Source organism: Hyla sarda, chromosome 4 (genome assembly GCF_029499605.1).
Source record: "Hyla sarda isolate aHylSar1 chromosome 4, aHylSar1.hap1, whole genome shotgun sequence".
Lineage (NCBI taxonomy): Eukaryota > Metazoa > Chordata > Amphibia > Anura > Hylidae > Hyla > Hyla sarda.
The window spans coordinates 83,873,533-83,893,167 of NC_079192.1; the positions used below are offsets into that span (position 1 = coordinate 83,873,533).

At 41.1% G+C, this 19,635-nt stretch overlaps 1 protein-coding gene and 1 long non-coding RNA gene across 7 annotated transcripts in view; one reads left to right on the forward strand and one right to left on the reverse strand.

Annotated features, from left to right (window-relative positions):
- UNC5D (unc-5 netrin receptor D) overlaps positions 1 to 19,635 on the forward strand; it is a 670,113-nt gene that overhangs the window by 511,047 nt on the left and 139,431 nt on the right. For all 5 annotated transcript variants that reach the window (XR_008892301.1, XM_056571520.1, XM_056571523.1 and 2 more), the window contains 2 exons: positions 3,855 to 4,040; positions 15,726 to 16,103. Coding sequence is in view for 4 of the 5 variants with exons in the window: in XM_056571520.1 (XP_056427495.1) it covers positions 3,855 to 4,040; positions 15,726 to 16,103 (564 nt within the window). In the remaining variant the exon portion in view is untranslated. The remainder of the gene's footprint in view (positions 1 to 3,854; positions 4,041 to 15,725; positions 16,104 to 19,635) is intronic.
- LOC130368157 (uncharacterized) overlaps positions 1 to 19,635 on the reverse strand; it is a 49,816-nt gene that overhangs the window by 16,955 nt on the left and 13,226 nt on the right. Inside the window, exons 3-4 of one of the 2 annotated variants that reach the window (XR_008892302.1) lie at positions 15,735 to 15,809; positions 12,898 to 13,554 (exon numbers count right to left, since the gene is read on the reverse strand). This is a non-coding gene — a long non-coding RNA (uncharacterized LOC130368157). Of the gene's footprint in view, positions 1 to 12,897; positions 13,555 to 15,734; positions 15,810 to 19,635 lie in introns of those variants that run through there. The other variant, XR_008892303.1, reaches the window with a different exon arrangement.

Genomic DNA, 19,635 nt, shown 5'->3' on the forward strand with positions numbered 1-19,635 from the left:
TCCATTTAACATATATGGGAGACATATTAACAGATGATAAACATGTATCCAGCTGTATTTTATCCTTTCCCCATTGTCATACATTATTAAAAAAAATTAGACCATAACATATACATTTTTTTAACTACATTTTTACATACATCTAACTTAAATGTACTATAACAGAACCAGTAAAACAGAGACAAAAACACCATATGAACTAAGGAAAATCCACCACTGATGTACAATAAGTCATTGCGGGTTTATAAAAGAATTGATGCAAGGTTATATGAAGTTGCCTATAATTACATATTAAAGAATTATGCATTTGTTACAATTTCATAGCTCTAGTGATAGTTAACATTTAGCTTTGTAGCTGTATCTATATTGTTGGAGTTAATGTAATTTAACATATTTTTAAGTTAAGGCAGTTCAAATGTTATATCCTACTGTGTCTTATAAGAGGTTTGTAAAAAGACCCAGCGGGCATTCATCAAGGTAATTTTTTAAAAGCAAACTTGAAATAATTAATCCTTCCGCCCGCATTCAATGGTGATGGAGGAGATGCTAACTCAGTGCTGTGCCCGGATCAGCTGATCGCTTAAATACTTGACTTTATACAAAAAAATTGACTGGCTATGAAGATAACCTCTCATTCTGGAGGAAAGAACAAGAAAGAGGGGGGGCTCAGATCAAATATATATATATATATATATATATATATATATATATATACACATATATATATATATATATATATATATATATAATGGGGTGCTGCACTGTATCAAGACATGAAGCCATGAAGTAACACACAAAAAATATGACAAAAGACAATGGCCTTGATTTACCGTACTAAGAGTGTAGGGTTTTTGTCTGTTGCTTTTTTTATTTTTTTTGTCCTCAGAAACTCAGAAAAACAAACTATAATATTGCAAAAAATAAAATAAAATGTGACTGGCCCCAAACTATTATCACATAACTGCACAAGTGTCTCATCAGTGGGGGTTCAATCATTGTACCCCCCTTTTTGAATAAAGCAGCAGTCAGACATGTGCTGCAGCTGTATTCAACTAACGGCTATACAAAGATAGCCAAGCGCTGTATTTGGTGATTGCTGGCGGTCTCAGCAGTCAGATCCCCCCAATGAGACACTCATCATGTATTCTGTGAATAGGTTATTAGTGTCATTTTTGGAAAAAAATCCTTTACTACTTAATCAATTCTTAACCAGAAAGCAACATAGACTCTCTTGGCAATCAGTAAGCGCATTAACCCCTTCAATGCTTTCTTCTGATATGACGTGTTAAAGGTAAATGTTCAGACAAAACATTTATCAAAAAAAATCCTTTAAAGTTGTTAAACATTAGAGGGGCTATCCTGAGATTTAACGTTTATTTACTTGTGTTTACGAGTGCTCTCTCCCAACTCTGTGTCATGTAACCAAGATGTCTCATAATTTGAGTGTATGGTACAATCTCACTCACATAGGCACAGATCGGGCAGAGAAGTGTGCTACTTTCCTGGCTCATTTTACTGATCCGTTGAGGTGTGAGCGGTCAAATCGATCCCAATTGATCAAAACTTTTGATATATCTCTATATATCTCTAGGACGTATCATTTTATTTATTTATTTATTTATTTATTTATTTATTTATAATGACTGTGTCCATTATAAGTGCAGTCATTGTTTTGGCCCTTTTTTAGTTGGAAAGCTGAATCCTGATTTCAGGTACATATGCCCCTTCCCCTTCAGTAAGCAGATTTCCTATTCGAGAACATTTCCTAAGTGGAAGTTTTATTTGATGTTATCCATTTTCCTAGAACTAGATATAATAATGATGAGTAAATATACTGTCGGGATCACTATATTTTCCCACGGTATCTTTCCTATGTAGCAACCAGGTTTCAGGAGGCGCATATCTCATCCAGGGAAAGCTGAATGAGAGATAAAAAATTCAGTAAAGAGATAAATCTCTAGAAAAATTTAGGGACTTTCCGTAGTCTAATCTTTGAAAGTATTTTTTTATGGAATAAAAGGCAGGATAGGCAGTAGGGTCTTTCATTTCACTTTCTGTTCCATGCCAGGTTTTCAGACAATCCCCAATCAGCACAGGTGCTGAATACAGCTGGTTACTGAGTGTTAAAGTGACCTGAAAGTAGTCTGTTATTAAGGCTGAGAGGAAGCTGACCCTCAGATGGGAGCTGTACTCTAGAAGGCATCTTCAAAAAGCAGACTTTGTAACAAGTACCATCGGTGTGAGGTACCGTAACGCCTTAAAAATTTGTTTTGTAGAGTGGCAAGTAGTAAGCCACTTGTATAATGAAGGCCACTAAAAGTGTTTAGTTAGTGGTGGACAAGCAGTTTTCTTTTGTCTCATGCCAATGTAACTATGGCTGTATATTGTTCTCGGACAATAAACTGCACGAAAAGCCTTACATTTGAGCCATGCCACTGCCTCTGACCGGTGTTTTTAATGCTGTTTGCCCATCTTTACTGAGCTAATCTCTGACAATACACTAATAATGATTTATTGTTATACAGCTTATTTGCACATCAGTAGGAAATTTTTGTGGAAAGTGTGTTTTTTTTAGCCTGATACATAAAGAAACTGGCATAACTACATCTGGTTGTGCCTGATGTGGCTTATCATCAATGTTCTAAACAAAATAGTGATGGAAATTTTAGCAAATTCAACACATAGTCTAAGACTTGACAATTATGTCCCTTATTTGTAATACACGCAGAAGTGGTAAAAAAAACGGCAGCAGGGGGAAACTTTTCAAATGTACGGTGTCCATTTTAGGACATCGTCAGTCGTCAGCCATAACTCCGTCCTCCATCAGGTAAAACGGCGTCCCGCCTCCTCCCTCGGACCAATCGCCGTCAGTCGTCAGCCGCAACTCTGTCCTCCGTCAGGTGAAACAGCATCCCGCCTCCTCCCTCACACCAATCACCATTCTCCTTCAGCCACAACTCCATCCTCCCTCATCCGAAACTCCCTCGTTCAAAACGCCGTCATGCGTCAGATGATTCTTCCTCAGACGCAACTTCCTGCCGCATAGCCGAGCCAACGCTGCACAGCATGTATAGCAGAGTCGAAACTGTGAAACTTGCACGTGCATACTACAGACACTACATGTGCTACAGAGTCTGTATAGCAGAGCCGACATTGAATAGCGTGTACAGCAGAACCCGTATAGCAGAGAGCCGACACTCTGACTCGACTCTGCTACACGGCAGGAAAGTTTTTCATCTGAGAGATGACGGAGTTTCGGATGAGAGACTTTAGGATGACAAAGGAGGGAGAAAGGAGTTGCGGCTGACGCCTGACGGGGATTGGCCCGAGGGAGGAGGCGGGACGCCGTTTCACCTGACGGAGGACAGAATAACAGCTGAGGACTGACGATGTCCTAAAATGGACACCGTACAAATGGATGCCATACATAAGTGGTTTCCAAACTGTGGATCTCAGGATGTTGCAAAACTACAACTTCCAGCATGCCTGGACAGCCAACGGCTGGCCAGGCATGCTGGATGTTGTAGTTTTGCAACATCCTGAGGTCCACAGTTTAGAAACCACTGTCAAGGATATTCAAGAATGAAGAAGCTAAACATGTATAGAACTGAAGAGAAAACTTTCAAAAGATATCCCACTTTTTTTTACACCACCTCTTTAAATTTCATGTCTGGTCAACAATGGTTGTTTCCAATGAAGAAGCACATGTATTTTCTTGATCAGAACAAAGCCCACATTAGTAATGGTTTATTTCTGCTATTTGACCACATAGTCCCTTAGCAGCATTGATTTCACTGAACAACTTAAAGTAATCTGTCTTGTTTTCTTCTCCCCTCTTCTTTCTCTCCGTACAGGCGCTGAGAATGCTAGTGACATTGCTCTGTACTCCGGTCTGGGAGCTGCCATCATCGCGGTGGCAGTGCTGGTGGTGGGAATCACGTTGTATCGAAGGAGCCAGAGCGAGTATGGCGTGGATGTTATTGATTCGTCTGCCCTGACAGGAGGCTTTCAGACTTTCAATTTCAAAACTGTCCGACAAGGTTGGTTTACTGTGACCTTGGTCTCCTGTTTCACCTACTGAACCTATCCCAAAGTTTGTTTTTTTTCCTGTACTTTCATAGAAGGGCATAGTGGTCTTTCACAAAATGTATTGGAATTTCAAGTTTAACCCCTTTCTGCAGAACGCCATATATATATATATATATATATATATATATATATATATATATATATACGGCGGATGATGTGATACCTGTGCACATTCCGCCGTATATATATGGCATTCATTAAATATACGCTCCCGTGCTGCTGCGCGGGTAATCAGCTGGACTCCCAGTGTTTCCGGCGGGAGACCACTTCTGCCTGGCACCCCTGAGACCCCATCTGATTTACCCGTGCAGCGATTGGGTGTACGGGATCTGCGGGAGTGCGGCGGGATCAGCGGTGCACGGAGGTCCTGGCGGGTGGGTGGAAGTCCCGGCGGTGTAGCGATGTAGCGGTTGAGTCCTCGCCCTCTAGTAGTTGCAGAACTAAAACTCCCAGCATGCCTGATAGCCTGGGCATGCTGGGAGTTGTAGTTTTGCAACATCTGGAGGACCACAGTTGGGAGAGCACTGTGTAGTGATCTCTAAACTGTGGTCAACAGCTGTCAGGGCATGCTGGTAGTTGTAGTTTTGCAACATCTGGAGGGCCACACTTTGGCGTCCACTGGTCTGCTGCCTGCCCCTAGCTTTTTATTGGGAGCAGTTTTACTTTTAATTGTTTGCACTTTTTTTTTGGGGGGGGGGCGTATGTGGTCCATGCCACCAGCGGCTGTTTTGCACTTTGTTTCGGACGGTACCCCATGTGTGGACTGTGCTGATTGCTGATCAGTGATTTATTATTGATCAGCAGTTTTTTGTGGTACAGGGATTTTTTCTTTTTCTTTGGAGGGAAGGGGGGGGGGGGGGTGGAGTTTGCTATTCGGCCACACAGCGCAGAACAGTTGCTGGTGGCTGGGACCACAAACACCCACAAAAAAACCCTGAACAATTCACTGATCAGCAATCAGCGCAGTCTGTACACCGGGTACGGTACGGCCACACAGCACAGAACAGTCACTGGTGGAACGGACCGCAAAAGCGCCCCAAAATGTGCAAAAAAAAACAAAACCTGTACTGCAAAAAAAAGCCTACAGTAGCAACACTACACATTGAAATAAAGTGAAAACACTACATTTACACATGTACACCCCCCCCCCCATTATATATAAATACAGCAAAGGTGTTTCGGTTTCTGAGGCATGCACCATGCGCTTGCCTCCAACCGAGACCGCCAATGAGGGAGGAAGAAGAGAAATACCCCACATTTCTTCCTTCTCTTCCTCGTCATCATCCAGTGATGATAGCCCCCAAAAGGCGGAGCCGCAGGGCAATGCCAGTAGAGGTCCCCCATACTAGTGACCCTGTCCCTTACACAATTCCCTGTCTCCCCATATAGGTGACGCCACCTGAACCCCAGTCCGAATGGTTATGAGCCACTGATTTCAGGGTTTATTGTCACACAGGAATCCAAATTGAACCCGCAGTCCTCACAGAAATGAACCTTACGTTTTTTTTTGTGAAGACTGTCAATTTGATGATAGCTCAAACAAACTTTTGCGGCCCAGCACCGATGCTTTCTTGTGCACACAGCAGAATATCTGCTGCAGATATTTCTACAGCATAAATCCCAATCCTGGAGTCTACAGTAAGCATAGACATGTCTATTCTTTCTGCGGAGTCCACACAGAAATGCATTGCCGTCTATGAAACAGTCCACTTCCCAGCACTTATAGCGCCGCCATGTTTTGCCAGTGCTTCGCTGTCGGTGGAATGTCTGCATGGAAATTTTCCGTGCGGACATTCTTCTGTCTAAACATAGCCTCAGCCACCCTTATGCAAATCACTAATTTAGGCCTCAATGTGCATGGTGCTCTCTCATTCCAGAGCCCTGTAGAATTTCAAAGCAACAGTTTAGGGCCACATATGGGGTATTTCCGTACTCTGGAGAAATTGTGTTACAAATTTTGGGGGGCCTTTTTTCCTTTTACCACTTCAAAAAAAAAAAAAAAATTGGGGCTACACCAACATGTTCGTTTTAAAAAATATTTTTTTTACACAAACATGCTGGGTTTTTCCTTCATTTTTCATTTTCACAAGAGGTAAATAGAGAAAAAGCCCCCCAAAATAAGTAATTCAATTTCTCCCAAGTACGGAAATACCCCATATGTGGACATAAATTGCTCTGAGGGCGGACAACATGGCTCAGGAGTGAGAGAGCCCATGTACATTTGAGGCCTAAATTGGAGATTTGCACAGGGGTGGCTGATCATACCAGAGGTTTTGACATAAATGCTAAAAAATAAAACACCAACATGTTACCCCATTTCGGAAACTACACCCCATAAGGAATGTGACAAGGGGTGCAGTGCGCATTTACACCCCACAGGTGTCTGAAATGTAATTTTTCATTTGTACAGCCCAATGTTCTAAAAACCTGTCAAACGCCAGTGGGGTGTAAATGCTCACTGCACCCCTTATTACATTCCATGAGGGGTGTAGTTTCCAAAATGGGGTCACATGTGGAGGGGTCCACTGTTCTGGCACCATTGGGGGCTTTGTAAACGCACATGGCCCCCGACTTGAATTCCAGCCAAATCCTCTCTCCAAAAGCCCAATGGCGCTTCTTCTCTTATGCGCCCTGTTGTCCGTCCATAGAACACTTTACATCCACAAATGGGGTATTTCCATACTCAGAAGAAATGGATTTAAAAATTGGGGGGGGCTTTTTCTTCAATTACCCCCCTTGTGAAAATGAAAAATTTGGGGTAACACCAGCATTTTTGTAAAAGAATAAAATTTTTTCATTTTCACGTCCAACTTTAATGATAATTTGTCAATTATCTGTGCAGTGTTAAGGCTCACTATACCCCTTGTTACATTCCTTGAAGGGTGTAGTTTCCCAAATAGTGAGCCATGTGGGTTGTTTTTGCTGTTCTGACACCATGGGGGCTACCTAAATGCAATTTTGGGGGGCTTTTTTTGCTTAAACCCCTTGTAAAAATGAAAAAAAAATGGTGCTACAAGAACATGTTACTGCAAAAAATTTAGATTTTGAGTTTTCTCTTCCACTTTACTGTTATTCCTGTGAAACACCAAAAGGGTTAACAAAATTTCTGAATGTAATTTTGAATACTTTGAGGGGTGCAGTTTCAATAATGGGGTCATTTATAGGGGATTTCTCACAGAAAGGCCCCCTTAAATCCACTTCAAAATGAACTGGCACCTAAAAAAATTAAGATTTTAAATTTTCGAGAAAACTTGAAAAATTGCTGCTAAATTTTGAAGCCCTCTAATGTCTTCAAAAAGTAACAACATGTCAACTGTCACGATTCGGCTTCCAGGTAGTGGATCCTCTGTGTCAGCGAGGGATTGGCGTGGACCGTGCTAGTGGACCGGTTCTAAGAGGCTACTGGTGTTCACCAGAGCCCGCCGCAAAGCGGGATGGTCTTGCTGCGGCAGTAGCAACCAGGTCGTATCCACTAGCAACGGCTCTACCTCGCTGACTGCTGAGAAGGCGTGGGACAGAAGGACTAGGCAGAGGCAAGGTCAGACGTAGCAGAAGGTCGGGGGCAGGCGGCAAGGTTCGTAGTCAGGATGGATAGCAGAAGTTCAGGTACACAGGCTTTGGACACACTAAACGCTTTCACTGGCACAAGGCAACAAGATCCGGCAAGGGAGTGCAAGGGAGGAGATCAGATATAGCCAGGGAGCAGATGGAAGCCAATTAAGCTAATTGGGCCAGGCACCAATCATTGGTGCACTGGCCCTTTAAGCTGGCGCGCGCGCGCCCTAGAGAGCGGAGCCGCGCGCGCCAGCACAAGACAGCAGGGGACCGGGACGGGTAAGTGACCTGGGATGCGATTCGCGAGCGGGCGCGTCCCGCTGTGCGAATCGCATCCCCGACGGCCATGACAGTACAGCGCTCCCGGTCAGCGGGACTGACCGGGGCGCTGCAGGGAGAAAGACGCCGTGAGCGCTCCGGGGAGGAGCGGGGACCCGGAGCGCTAGGCGTATCATCAACTTTATGATGCCAACATAAAGTAGACATATTGTTTATGTGAATCATTATATAATTAATTTTCCTTATAAGCAGAGAGTTTCAAAGTTAGAAAAATGCTAAATTTTCTAAATATTCATGAAATCTTGGAATTTTTCACCAAGAAATGATGCAAGTATCGACAAAAATTTACCACTATATTAAAGTAGAATATGTCACGAAAAAACTGTCTCTGAATCAAATTGTAAAGTAAAAGCATCCCAGAGTTATTAATGCCTAAAGTGAAGGTGGTCAGATTTGCAAAAAATGGCTCTGTCCTTAACCCCTTAAGGACTCAGGGTTTTTCCATTTTTGCACTTTCGTTTTTTCCTCCTTACCTTTTAAAAATCATAACCCTTTAAATTTTCCACCTAAAAATCCATATTATGGCTTATTTTTTGCGTCGCCAATTCTACTTTGCAGTGACATTAGTCATTTTACGCAAAAATGCACGGCGAAACAGAAAAAAAAAATCATTGTGCGACAAAATCGAAAAAAAAAACGCCATTTTGTAACTTTTGGGGGCTTCTGTTTCTACGCAGTGCATATTTCGGTAAAAATTACACCTTATCATTATTCTGTAGGTCCATACGGTTAAAATGATACCCTATTTATATAGGTTTGATTTTGTCGCACTTCTGGAAAAAATCATAACTACATGCAGGAAAATTTATACGTTTAAAAATGTCATCTTCTGACCCCTATAACTTTTTTATTTTTCCACGTACAGGGCGGTATGAGGACTAATTTTTTGCGCCGTGATCTGAAGTTTTTATCGGTATGATTTTTGTTTTGATCTGACTTTTTGATCACTTTTTATAAATTTTTTTTATGGTATAAAAAGTGACCAAAATATGCTTTTTTGGACTTTGGAATTTTTTTGCGCGTACGCCATTGAACGTGCGGTTTAATTAATGATATATTTTTATAGTTCAGACATTTACGCATGCGGCAATACCACATATGTTTATTTATTTATTTTTTTTACACTGTTTTATTTTCTTTATGGGAAAAGGGGGGTGATTCAAACTTTTATTAGGTAAGGGGTTAAATGACCTTTATTAACACTTTTTTTTTAAAATTTTTTTTGCAGTGTTATTGGTCCCATAGGGACCTATAACACTGCACACACTGATCTCCTATGCTGATCACTGGCGTGTATTAACACGCCTGTGATCAGCATTATCGGCACTTGACTGCTCCTGCCTGGATCTCAGGCACGGAGCAGTCATTCGTCGATCGGACACCGAGGAGGCAGGTAAGGGCCCTCCCGGTGTCCGATCAGCTGTTCGGGACGCCGCGATTTCAACGCGGCGGTCCCGAACAGCCCGACTGAGCAGCCGGGATACTTTCAGTTTCACTTTAGAAGCGGAAGTCAGCTTTGACCGCCGCTTCTAAAGGGTTAATACCGCACATCGCCGCGATCGGCGATGTGTGGTATTAGCCGCGGGTCCCGGCCGTTGATGAGCGCCGGGACCGAAACGATATGATGCAGGATCGCGGCGAGATCCCGCTTCATATTGCGGGAGCCGGCGCAGGACGTAAATATACGTCCTGCGTCGTTAAGGGGTTAAAGGAATACTCCGGTGGAAAACTTTTTTTTGTTTTTTTTAATGAACTGGTGCAAAAAAGTTAAACAGATTTGTAAATGACTTCTATTAAAAAATCTTAATCCTTCTAGTACTTTTGAGCAGCTGTATGCTACAAAGGAAATTCTTTACTTTTTGAATTTCTTTTTTGTGTTTTCCACTGTGCTCTCTGCTGACACCTCTGTCCGTGTCAGGAACTGTCCAGAGCAGTATAGGTTTGCTATGGGGATTTTCTCCTGCTCTGGACAGTTCCTGATACAGACATCAGGTGTCAGCAGAGAGCACTGTGAACAACACAAAAAAGAAATAAAAAAAATAAAGATTTTCCTCTGTAGCAAATAGCTGCTAAAAAGTACAAATCTGTTTAACTTTCTGGCACCAGTTCATTTAAAAAAAAAAAAAAAAAGTTTTCCACCAGGGGATTAATCCACATCATGTAAAGAAACATCATGTAAAGAAACATTTACTAAGAAATCTGATACATGTGCCATTTTAGGTTTTAAAAAATATTGAGTTCAAAAATGTCTTTGTTGTTTGGCTTTGTAATTAGACCACATCAGTTCTAGAAGAAAGTAAATCCAAGGCATCATATTCAAATATCCAGCAACATTTCGGTATTACAAACTTTCTCAGGCTTAAAGAGGTACTCCGGTGGAATTTTTTATTTTCTTAAATCAACTGGTACTGGAAAGTTAAACAGATTTGTAAATAACTTCTATTTAAAAATCTTAATCCTTTCAGTACTTATCAGCTGCCGTATACTAAAGAGGAAGTTCTTTTCATTTTGAATTTCTTTCCAGTCTGACCACTGAAACCTCTGTCCATGCCAGGAACTGTCCAGAGCAGTAGAGGTTTGCTATGGGGATTTGCTCCTACTCTGGACAGTTCCTGACATGGACAGAGGTGTCCGCAGAGAGCATTGTGGTCAGACAGAAAAGAAATTCAAAAAGAAAACAAATTCCTCTGTAGTATACAGCAGCTGATAAGTACTGGAGAGATTAAGAGTTTTTAAACTCTTAACGACCAAGGACGTATATTTACGTCCTTGGCTGGCTCCCGCGATATAACGTGGGGTCACGCGGTGACCCCGCGTCATATCGGGTCGGTCCCGGCATGTATCTGAAGCTGGGACCCGGGGCTAATAGCGCGCGGCAGGGATCGCGGTGCCGCGTGCTATTAACCCTTTAGACGCGGCGTTCAAAGTTGAACGCTGCGTCTAAAACGAAAGCGAAAGCTGCCCGGCTGCTCAGCGGAGCTGATCGGGACTACCGCAGTGAAAATGCGGTGTCCCGATCAGCTGGGACACGAGCAGAGGTCCTCTTACCTGCCTCCTGTGTGTCCCATCGGCGATTGATTGCTCCAAGCCTGAGAGGCAGGCTTGAGCAATTGACCGCCGATAACACTGATCACTGCAAAGCTATGGCTTTGCAGTGAACAGTGCTGGCAATCTATAACACTGCAAAAAAAAAGTGTAAAAAAAAGTTAATAAATGTCATTTAACCCTTTCTTAATAAAAGTTTAAATCACCCCCCTTTTCCCATAAAAAAAAACACACCATGTAAATAAAATTAAATATAAACATATCTGGTATCGCCGCAAGCATAAATGTCCGAACTATAAAAATATATAATTAATTAAACCGCACAGTCAATGGCGTACGCGCAAAAAAACTCCAAAGTCCAAAATAACGTATTTTTGGTCGCTTTTTATATAATGAAAAAATGAATAAAAAGTGATCAAAAAGTCCAATCAATACAAAAATAGTACCGCTAAAAACATCAGATCACGGCACAAAAAATGAGCCCTCATACCGCCCCATACGCAGAAAAATAAAAAAGAGTTATAGGGGTCAGAACATGACAATTTTAAACGTATAAATTTTCGTGCATGTAGTTCTGATTTTTTCCAGAGGCACAACAAAATCATTTTAATCGTATGGACCTACAGGAGAAGGTGTCATTTTTACCGAAAAATTTACTGCGTAGAAACGGAAGCCCCCAAAAGTTACATTCGTCACACAATGATTTTTTTTTCCATTTCGCTGCAGATTTTTGTGAAGTTTTTAGTGGTACCATTTTTGCATTGATAGGACTTATTAATCGCTTTTTATTAATTTTTTCATGATATAAAAAGTGACCAAAAATGTTTGGAATTTTTTTGCGTGTACGCCATTGACCGTGCAGTTTAATTAATAATATATTTTTATAAATCGGACATTTCTGCACGCGTCAATACCACATATGTTTATCTTTATTTTTATTTACACAGTTTTTTTTTTTTATCGGAAAAGGGGGGTGATTCAAACTTTTAATATGGGAGGGGTTAAACGATCTTTATTCACTTTTTTTTCACTTTTTTTTTGCATTGTTATAGCTCCCATAGGGACCTAGAACACTGCACACACTGATTTTTTTCATTGATCACTGGTTTCTCATAAGAAACCAGTGATCAATGATTCTGCCGCTTGACTGCTTATGCCTGGATCTCAGGCACTGAGCAGTCATTCGGCGATCGGACAGGTAGGGATCCTCCAGCTGTCATGTAAGCTGTTCGGGATGCCGCGATTTCGCCGCGGCTATCCCGAACAGCTCCCTGAGCTAACCGGCATGGTTTCACTTTCATTTTAGATGTGGCGTTCAACTTTGAAAGCCGCATCTAAAGGGTTAATAGCGCACGGCACCGCGATCAATGTCGCGCGCTGTTAGCCACGGGTCCTGGCCATTGTTAGAGGCCGGGTCCGACCAGCTATGACACGGGGCCATCTTTAGATAGGGGATAAGTTGTCAGCACGGTAGTACCCCAATAAACACAAAAATGAAAATTTTCTGTGTCCATAAGGGGCTGTGTCCTTAGGGGTTAAAGAAAAATATTTATGGAAACTGGGGTAAATTTACATCCCAGTTTTCATTATCATTTTAAAATGTAATTGAAATTGAAGCTGTTGGTTTAATTTCTATCTTCCCCTCCTCCATTTTTCCATTAAACAAGTTTTGATAAATCTCCTTTAAAATAAGATTTTTAGTCTGAGAAATAAACCTTTAAATAAATAGCTGGAAATATCCTCTCTCCAAGCACAATGAACTCACAAAAGTTCTGCTGCCTTTATCGCTTCTGACAGTATGCGAACAGTATTCTACCTGTGCAGCATATGAAGAGCCAAGGAAATACTCACTGATGTCTCAGACGGAGATCAAAAAGATTTATCAATGACACTAACATATGATCACAAGTTTGTGAATGGCAGATGGTGAGAGCAGAGGGGAGTCGAAAAAAATGACAGGGATCAGGGTGGAGGTTCGGAATACTTTTCCTTTAATGTCTGCTGTTTCAAATGTTCTTTGTCTTCTTAGGTGGTTTATAGGTGTGATGGCATTATCCTAAATTCAACCCAAGATATTCTAAAAAGGTGGAGGAGGCCCCTAGATCTTTTTTTTCCCCTGCCAGCTGTTTTCTGGATTTCCATGTAAGAGAATTATGCATGGGATGCAAAGCACCACTTAAAGATAGGGAACAGTTCTTGCTCATTGAGGGAAGAGTCTTGTTACACAGTGTTCTTTAGCAATGGAGAAGAATAAATAAAACATTATGCTCCAGGAAGCCTTGAGGCAAAGGATAAAAATGAAAATATAGGCTTTTTCTTATTGTGTAACTGGTAGCTTTCTCGTTCCCTGGAGATGGGTTCTGTGACAGTTTTACCTAATGAATCTAGAACGCATTACACATAAGCTGGACCTGTGACACACGGCTGATGTTAGTTCTGAATACAGTACTGCCCAATCCATTTGCTGTGGTCAGAATAGATTCTCTGTCTTGTTGCTGCTCAGCACAGAGGTGTCAGCAGAGAGCACTGTGGTCAGACAGAAAATAACTAATCAGTTGCTGTACACTACAGATGAAGTTGTAAAGTACTGGAAGGATTAAAAAAAAATTTACAGAAGTAATTTACACATCTGTTTAACTTTCTGGCACCTCTTAATAAAAAAAAAAAAAAAAAAATGGTTTTCCATCGTAGTACCCCTTACCCAGCTCCCTATATATTATTATTATTATTATTATTATTAATAATAATAAAATTTCTCTTTGGGACAACTAAAAGCAGCTGACCGAAGAGCACAGACTAGAGTGATGATTTTAATGTGGCCAAAAATGTATAAAGGACAATCTTCCTTTCCTACAACTAGATAGAGTATGTACCGTAATTCTACATGAAAAAAGACAATATTTAATACACAAAGGGGGAGATTTATCAAAACTTGTCCAGAGCCAAAGTTACTGAGTTGCCCATAGCAACCAAACAGATCTCTTCTATAATTTTGGAAAAGGCCTGTAAAAAATAAAATAAGCAATCTGATTGGCTGCTATGGGCAACTCAGCAACTTTTCCTCTGGACAGGTTTTGATAAATCTCCCCCAAAATACTGCTGATCTGAGTTCAGTACAGTAAGATTTGCTGAGCCCAAATCTATAAAATTGGCGACTGAGTCATCCAAATCCTCACAGAACAGGAATAAGACTCTTGACTTTATCAAACCAGACCTCTCCAGGAAGTCGGAACACTCTGAAAGTGGAATGACTTTAACAGGACTAACAGAACTAATTCATTGAATTAGAGTTTGGCAAATCTTAATGTAGATTTTTTCCACTCTACTATTGGCATATAGTATTACTCAGCACCATACAGAGATCATTACATTAGTCCAAGTTCCCCACCAGGGGCTAGCAATCTAAATTTAGTATATATTTGTAGCATGGGGAAAAACTGATACAAACACAGAGAGAACATCCAAACTCCATGCAGTTATTGCCCTGGCCAGTGGGTTAAATGTCAATGTTCACATACAGCTTTTCTGCTTCAAAAACGTATGGGGCTTTAACCAAACTTGCAAAAACCTATGCTTGTGTATTTTCTATTGAAGCCTTCTGCATGCACTAGTGTTCTCCTATTTCCTTGATCTCAATATACTTCTATATTAAAGGGGTACTCCACCCCAGACATCTTATGCCCTATTCAAACGATAGGGGATAATATGTTTGTTCCCAGGGTCCCCTGCGATCTCGGCTGCAGCACCCCAGACATCCGGGGCATGGAGCAAAGTTTGCTCCGTGCGGGATGACTGGCGATGCGGGGCAGAGGTTTGTGACGTCACGAGCGCGGCGCGGCTGTGATGTCACAAGTCTCCGGTGCTACACCTGACACTCTAAACGAACGACGACGGGAGTCCATAGACTTGCATTGAGGGGGCGTGGCTGTGATTTCACGAGTGGGGCTCTAAACGAATGGCGGCAGGATCATCGGCGGGACCCCTGTGATCGGGCATCTTATCCCCAATCTTTTGGATAGGGGATAAGATGTCTAAGGGCAGAGTACCCTTTAATGACCTTACTTCTTAAATATTAGACACAAAACATAAGGAGAGTAATTCTGTTCACCTATTATACAGATGAAGTGTAGCAAAATGGTGCCTGGTTATTGCCTAAGCTCAGAAAACAGGCACTGGAGCTGAGGAGAAGGTACAGATCCTCCTGTAATAACTCTTTAATATGTTATCTGAAACTTAGCTGAATATGTAAAATGCAAAGTATTAAACTATTTCAGAATTATGAATATATTTGGCAGGCTCACATCGGACAAAAAGTCACATTACAATAACCTGAGCTTCTGTAACAAAGTAGCAAACTGGCTTCACCCATGCATAATACTGCAGTCATGACGTGTATCAAATATAGAAAGAGGCCCCATAATGGAGAAGACATGGCTGGGTGTATAAGTGCATTGTAAAATGACATTAACTGAGAGACAAATGAGCACTCCATAATCCCCTTAATGCCTTGGTGGCTTCTATCACATAGGATTTAATAGTATGGGTTAAGATTAGAAATCCTTGTTCTAGGAATTTGCAAAGTTAAATAGGTTTTATTCATTGTTGTAAAAGACTTGGGTTTTATTGTTTCACCACCTATACATTTTACTATAATCATCATTGTATTGCCGACTCAGAGCCTATTCTTTGTGTTACAGGTAACTCACTTTTATTGAACTCCTCTCTTCAACCTGATTTAACAGTGAGCAGAACATACAGCGGTCCGATTTGTTTCCAGGACCCTATGGACAAAGAAATTATGACTGAGTCTTCAATATTTAACCCTCTGGCAGACATCAAGGTGAAAGTGCAAAGTTCCTTTATGGTCTCACTTGGAGTGACTGAGAGGCCTGATTTTCATGGAAAGACACTTTCAGGGACCTTTCCGCATGGTAACAATAGGTGCTTCAATACTCTACACAACCGAAATAAAACCCCCTATATTCAGAACCTGTCATCTATTTCATCCAAGCCCGAGATGAGAGTTTGTGGAATTTTTGGCCATCAAGGAGGCCGGCTGGTTATGCCAAATACAGGTATGCTTTTTTAAATATTTAAGACACATGTAAAAGGTACCTGTCACAACAATCTGGTGTCAGGATATGTATGAACTGGAAAGACTTGGCCCGACATGGAGCGATTAGGAGTCTACATACCCCCTTCCACCATTTTGATTCCTAACGCATCATGTCAGGCCAAGGAATTAAAGAAGCAAAGTATTCTGAATTCCTCAGCACATTAAATCATTAAATTAACTATTTTTTAAGACAATATACACATGACTTCTCACTAGAGCGATCCCTTCAAAATAAACAGATCAAAAGTGTCATTGTGCTGGTATCTTCAGCTATAAGCTGTAAGCTACTGCTTTACTATTACCTAGTAGCAAGTGATCAGTTTCCCTATAGCACCACCACAGGAAAGATTACACATTACACTCATACTTTCATTGTATTCTCTGCCTATATAATTTTCCTGAGAGGAGGAACCTGCTGGTTATTGATTTTGCTTGTTTGTCTGTAATATTGAGCTCCGTGTATTAAAGGGGTTGTCCAGTGAAAAATGAACCCCTGGCTTCCTTCTCATCACTGAGAGCTTGTGCTGCAGACCACATGCGCTCCATTCATTTTTATGATAGTGCCCGAGATGCCTAAGTGCTGTACTCTGTATCTTCGGATCTTCCATTAATGAAAATGTATTAAAATTAATGGAGCATTTGTTGTCTGCAGTGTGTACTCTCTGAGAGCCACAGCCCTGTTCTGGAGATCATGAGGGGTCCTAGCAGTCAGACACCTATCCCTTACCCTTTGTTCAAGGAAAAAATTTTTTATTGGACAACTCCTTTAGGGTACGTTTACACATACAGAATCCTGCGCAGATTCGATGCGCAGAATTTGTAACTGCTGATTAGAAGCTGTGCTTAGTCATTTAGTTTACATTGAAATCTTCAGCAGAAAATACAGAACATCAAATCTACGTACGTGTGAACATACCCTTAAAGGAAATCTGTCACCAGTGTCACCTGCACTAACCTGTCAGTACAGACAGGTAGTGCATGTGACACTGATGACGATGGTACTTGCCTTGTCCCATTCCGTGCAGTCGTTCTTCAGTAATCTTTTCCGGTATCTTCAGCTCCGGGCCTGGCTTGGAGCATGGGCAGAGCTTAGTGATGTCACCGCTGCTGTTCTCTGCTGGGTCCAGCTGCAAGAGAACAGCAGTGGTGATGTCACTAAGCTCCGCCCATGCTCCAAGCATGGCCTGGAACTAAACATACCAGAGAAGATTACCGACGAATGACTGCACAGAATGGGACAAGGTAAGTACCGTTGTCATCAGTGACACCTGCACTACCTGTCTGTACTGACAGGTTAGTGCAGGTGACACTGGTGACAGCTTTCCTTTAACAGTATGCAGTTAATTGTTTTTAATTGGACAACTCCTTTAACAGTATGCAGTTAATTGTTTTTAATTGGACAACTCCTTTAACAGTAGGCAGTTAATTGTTTTTAATTGGACAACTCCTTTCACAGTATGCAGTTAGTGCATATGCGGCCCCTTGTGGTAGTTGTAAGCAGCAAGAATATTATCCTTTACCTCCATTAAAGTGCTGTATCAGAAAAAATTGACTTTTATACATTTTATACTATTTGATGGTGACAAAAAATACTGTATATTTTCCCCACTGAGAGAAACTTAAGATAGCATGCTGACTGAATTAACTTTTGTCAGCACAGGTGTGAACAGTGACACATGTTACATAATAAAGATCTGTTACAATAGGTGCTGCATCTGCTAAAACAGTGAATAATTTACTAGTAGGGAGGTATCTAAAATAGATGTCCTTTAGTTTTTTTTTTTTCCACAATAAATTTTTATTAACGCTTTACCAAACAATGGTCAACATACAACATCATGTCAAAAGGTAACATAGGAATAAGGCTGGAGAGGCATATTTCAATACACAACCAGGAAGGCAAAATAATGCAGTAAGAGCATACATATCAGGTCATAGGGCTTGCTGTGTGAGAGCAACAATGAAGCCTCCCTGCAGAGGGGAATAAACATGAAAACCAATTTAGGCGATCTACGTAAAACAATCCCACATATATGGAGAAACTAGGGAATGCACTTTCCATGTTATGGTGTACAGACTGGTATAGGAGAAAAGGCACAGAAAGAGTAGAGGAGAGGAGAGGAGAGGGGGAGGAGAAGGGAGAACGAGAGGACTAGCAGATGGAGTAAGTGGGGGGTAGAGGAAGAATAGATGGAATAGCACTGGACATACCTCTCAGGACGGCAGGCGCCGGCGGGCCCCCCAGGGGGAAAGGCATCGAAGCTCCCCCAGATAGTTTATCTATATGATCGTTTACATGGACAGAAAAATGACTGCATGTTGTGTTAGATTTTTAATAAGGCCAGACTGAAAAGAGGGAGATTAATCCAAACCTGTGCAGAGGAAACCAATCAGATTGCTTCTTTCATTTTGCAGATCGCCCTTTTTTTTTTTTTTTTTCTCTCAAATAAAAGAAGCAACCCAACCCCATTTGTCAGGTTGGGAGTTTTGTCTAAAGTCCCATACAAGTCTAGGGGACTTCCAGTACATCTCCTAATCCTGATACTCTCAGGCTGCAGAGATTGCCCAGGATTTAAAGCATACTTCCAACTGTCTGGCAGGCAGGTGCAGAGAATAGTTATTGTGGGGGACAGTGACATGAGGATGGGATATGACAATGGGACATGAGGTCAGGATATGATGTCAGAATATGAGGATCCAATATGAGGATGGGAAATAATGTCAGCATATGAGGTCAAGATATGAAGACAGGATATGAGGTTGGGCTATGAGGACAGGATAAAAGGGTGGATATGAGGACAAGATTTGAGGTCAGAATATGAGGTGGGAATGTGAGGACAAGATATGAGGACGGAAAACAAAGTTGGAATATGAGGATGAGAGCATTATTGTTGCCATTTCTCTCCCATAAGGTTTAGGTAGGAAGATTTGGCAACTCCCAGTACTCTGCTGGTACATACATAATAAACAGTGAAGTTACAATGCAGGGATTACATAGTAATAACACAGACAAGCAAAACAGTGATGTCACAATACAAGGATAATATACATAGTGATGCCCCAGTGCAGGCATTATGAGCACAGTTATAAGACATACACTTTAGATATTTTACAGACAATGTTGTCATAGTACTGATAAAAATAATATAGTGCAGGGATCATAAACACATTACATAGACAATCAACACAGTAATGTAAAAAGTACAGTATATATCGTGTATGTATATCTTGTATGATAAACAGAGTGAAGTCACAATGCAGGTATTCTTAAAACAGTACACAGACAATCAACACAGTGATGTAAAAATACAGTATAATAAATACACACAAAAATGATGTTACAAAAGAAAGATAAACAAACACTGTAAAGTCATAAATATAGGTAATAATAAACACAGAAAATGTCACAGTGCACATACTGTAATTACATCACAGGGGTTATGATCCATCACAGAAGTCATACAAAAAGGCCCCAAAAACTGAAATGGTGA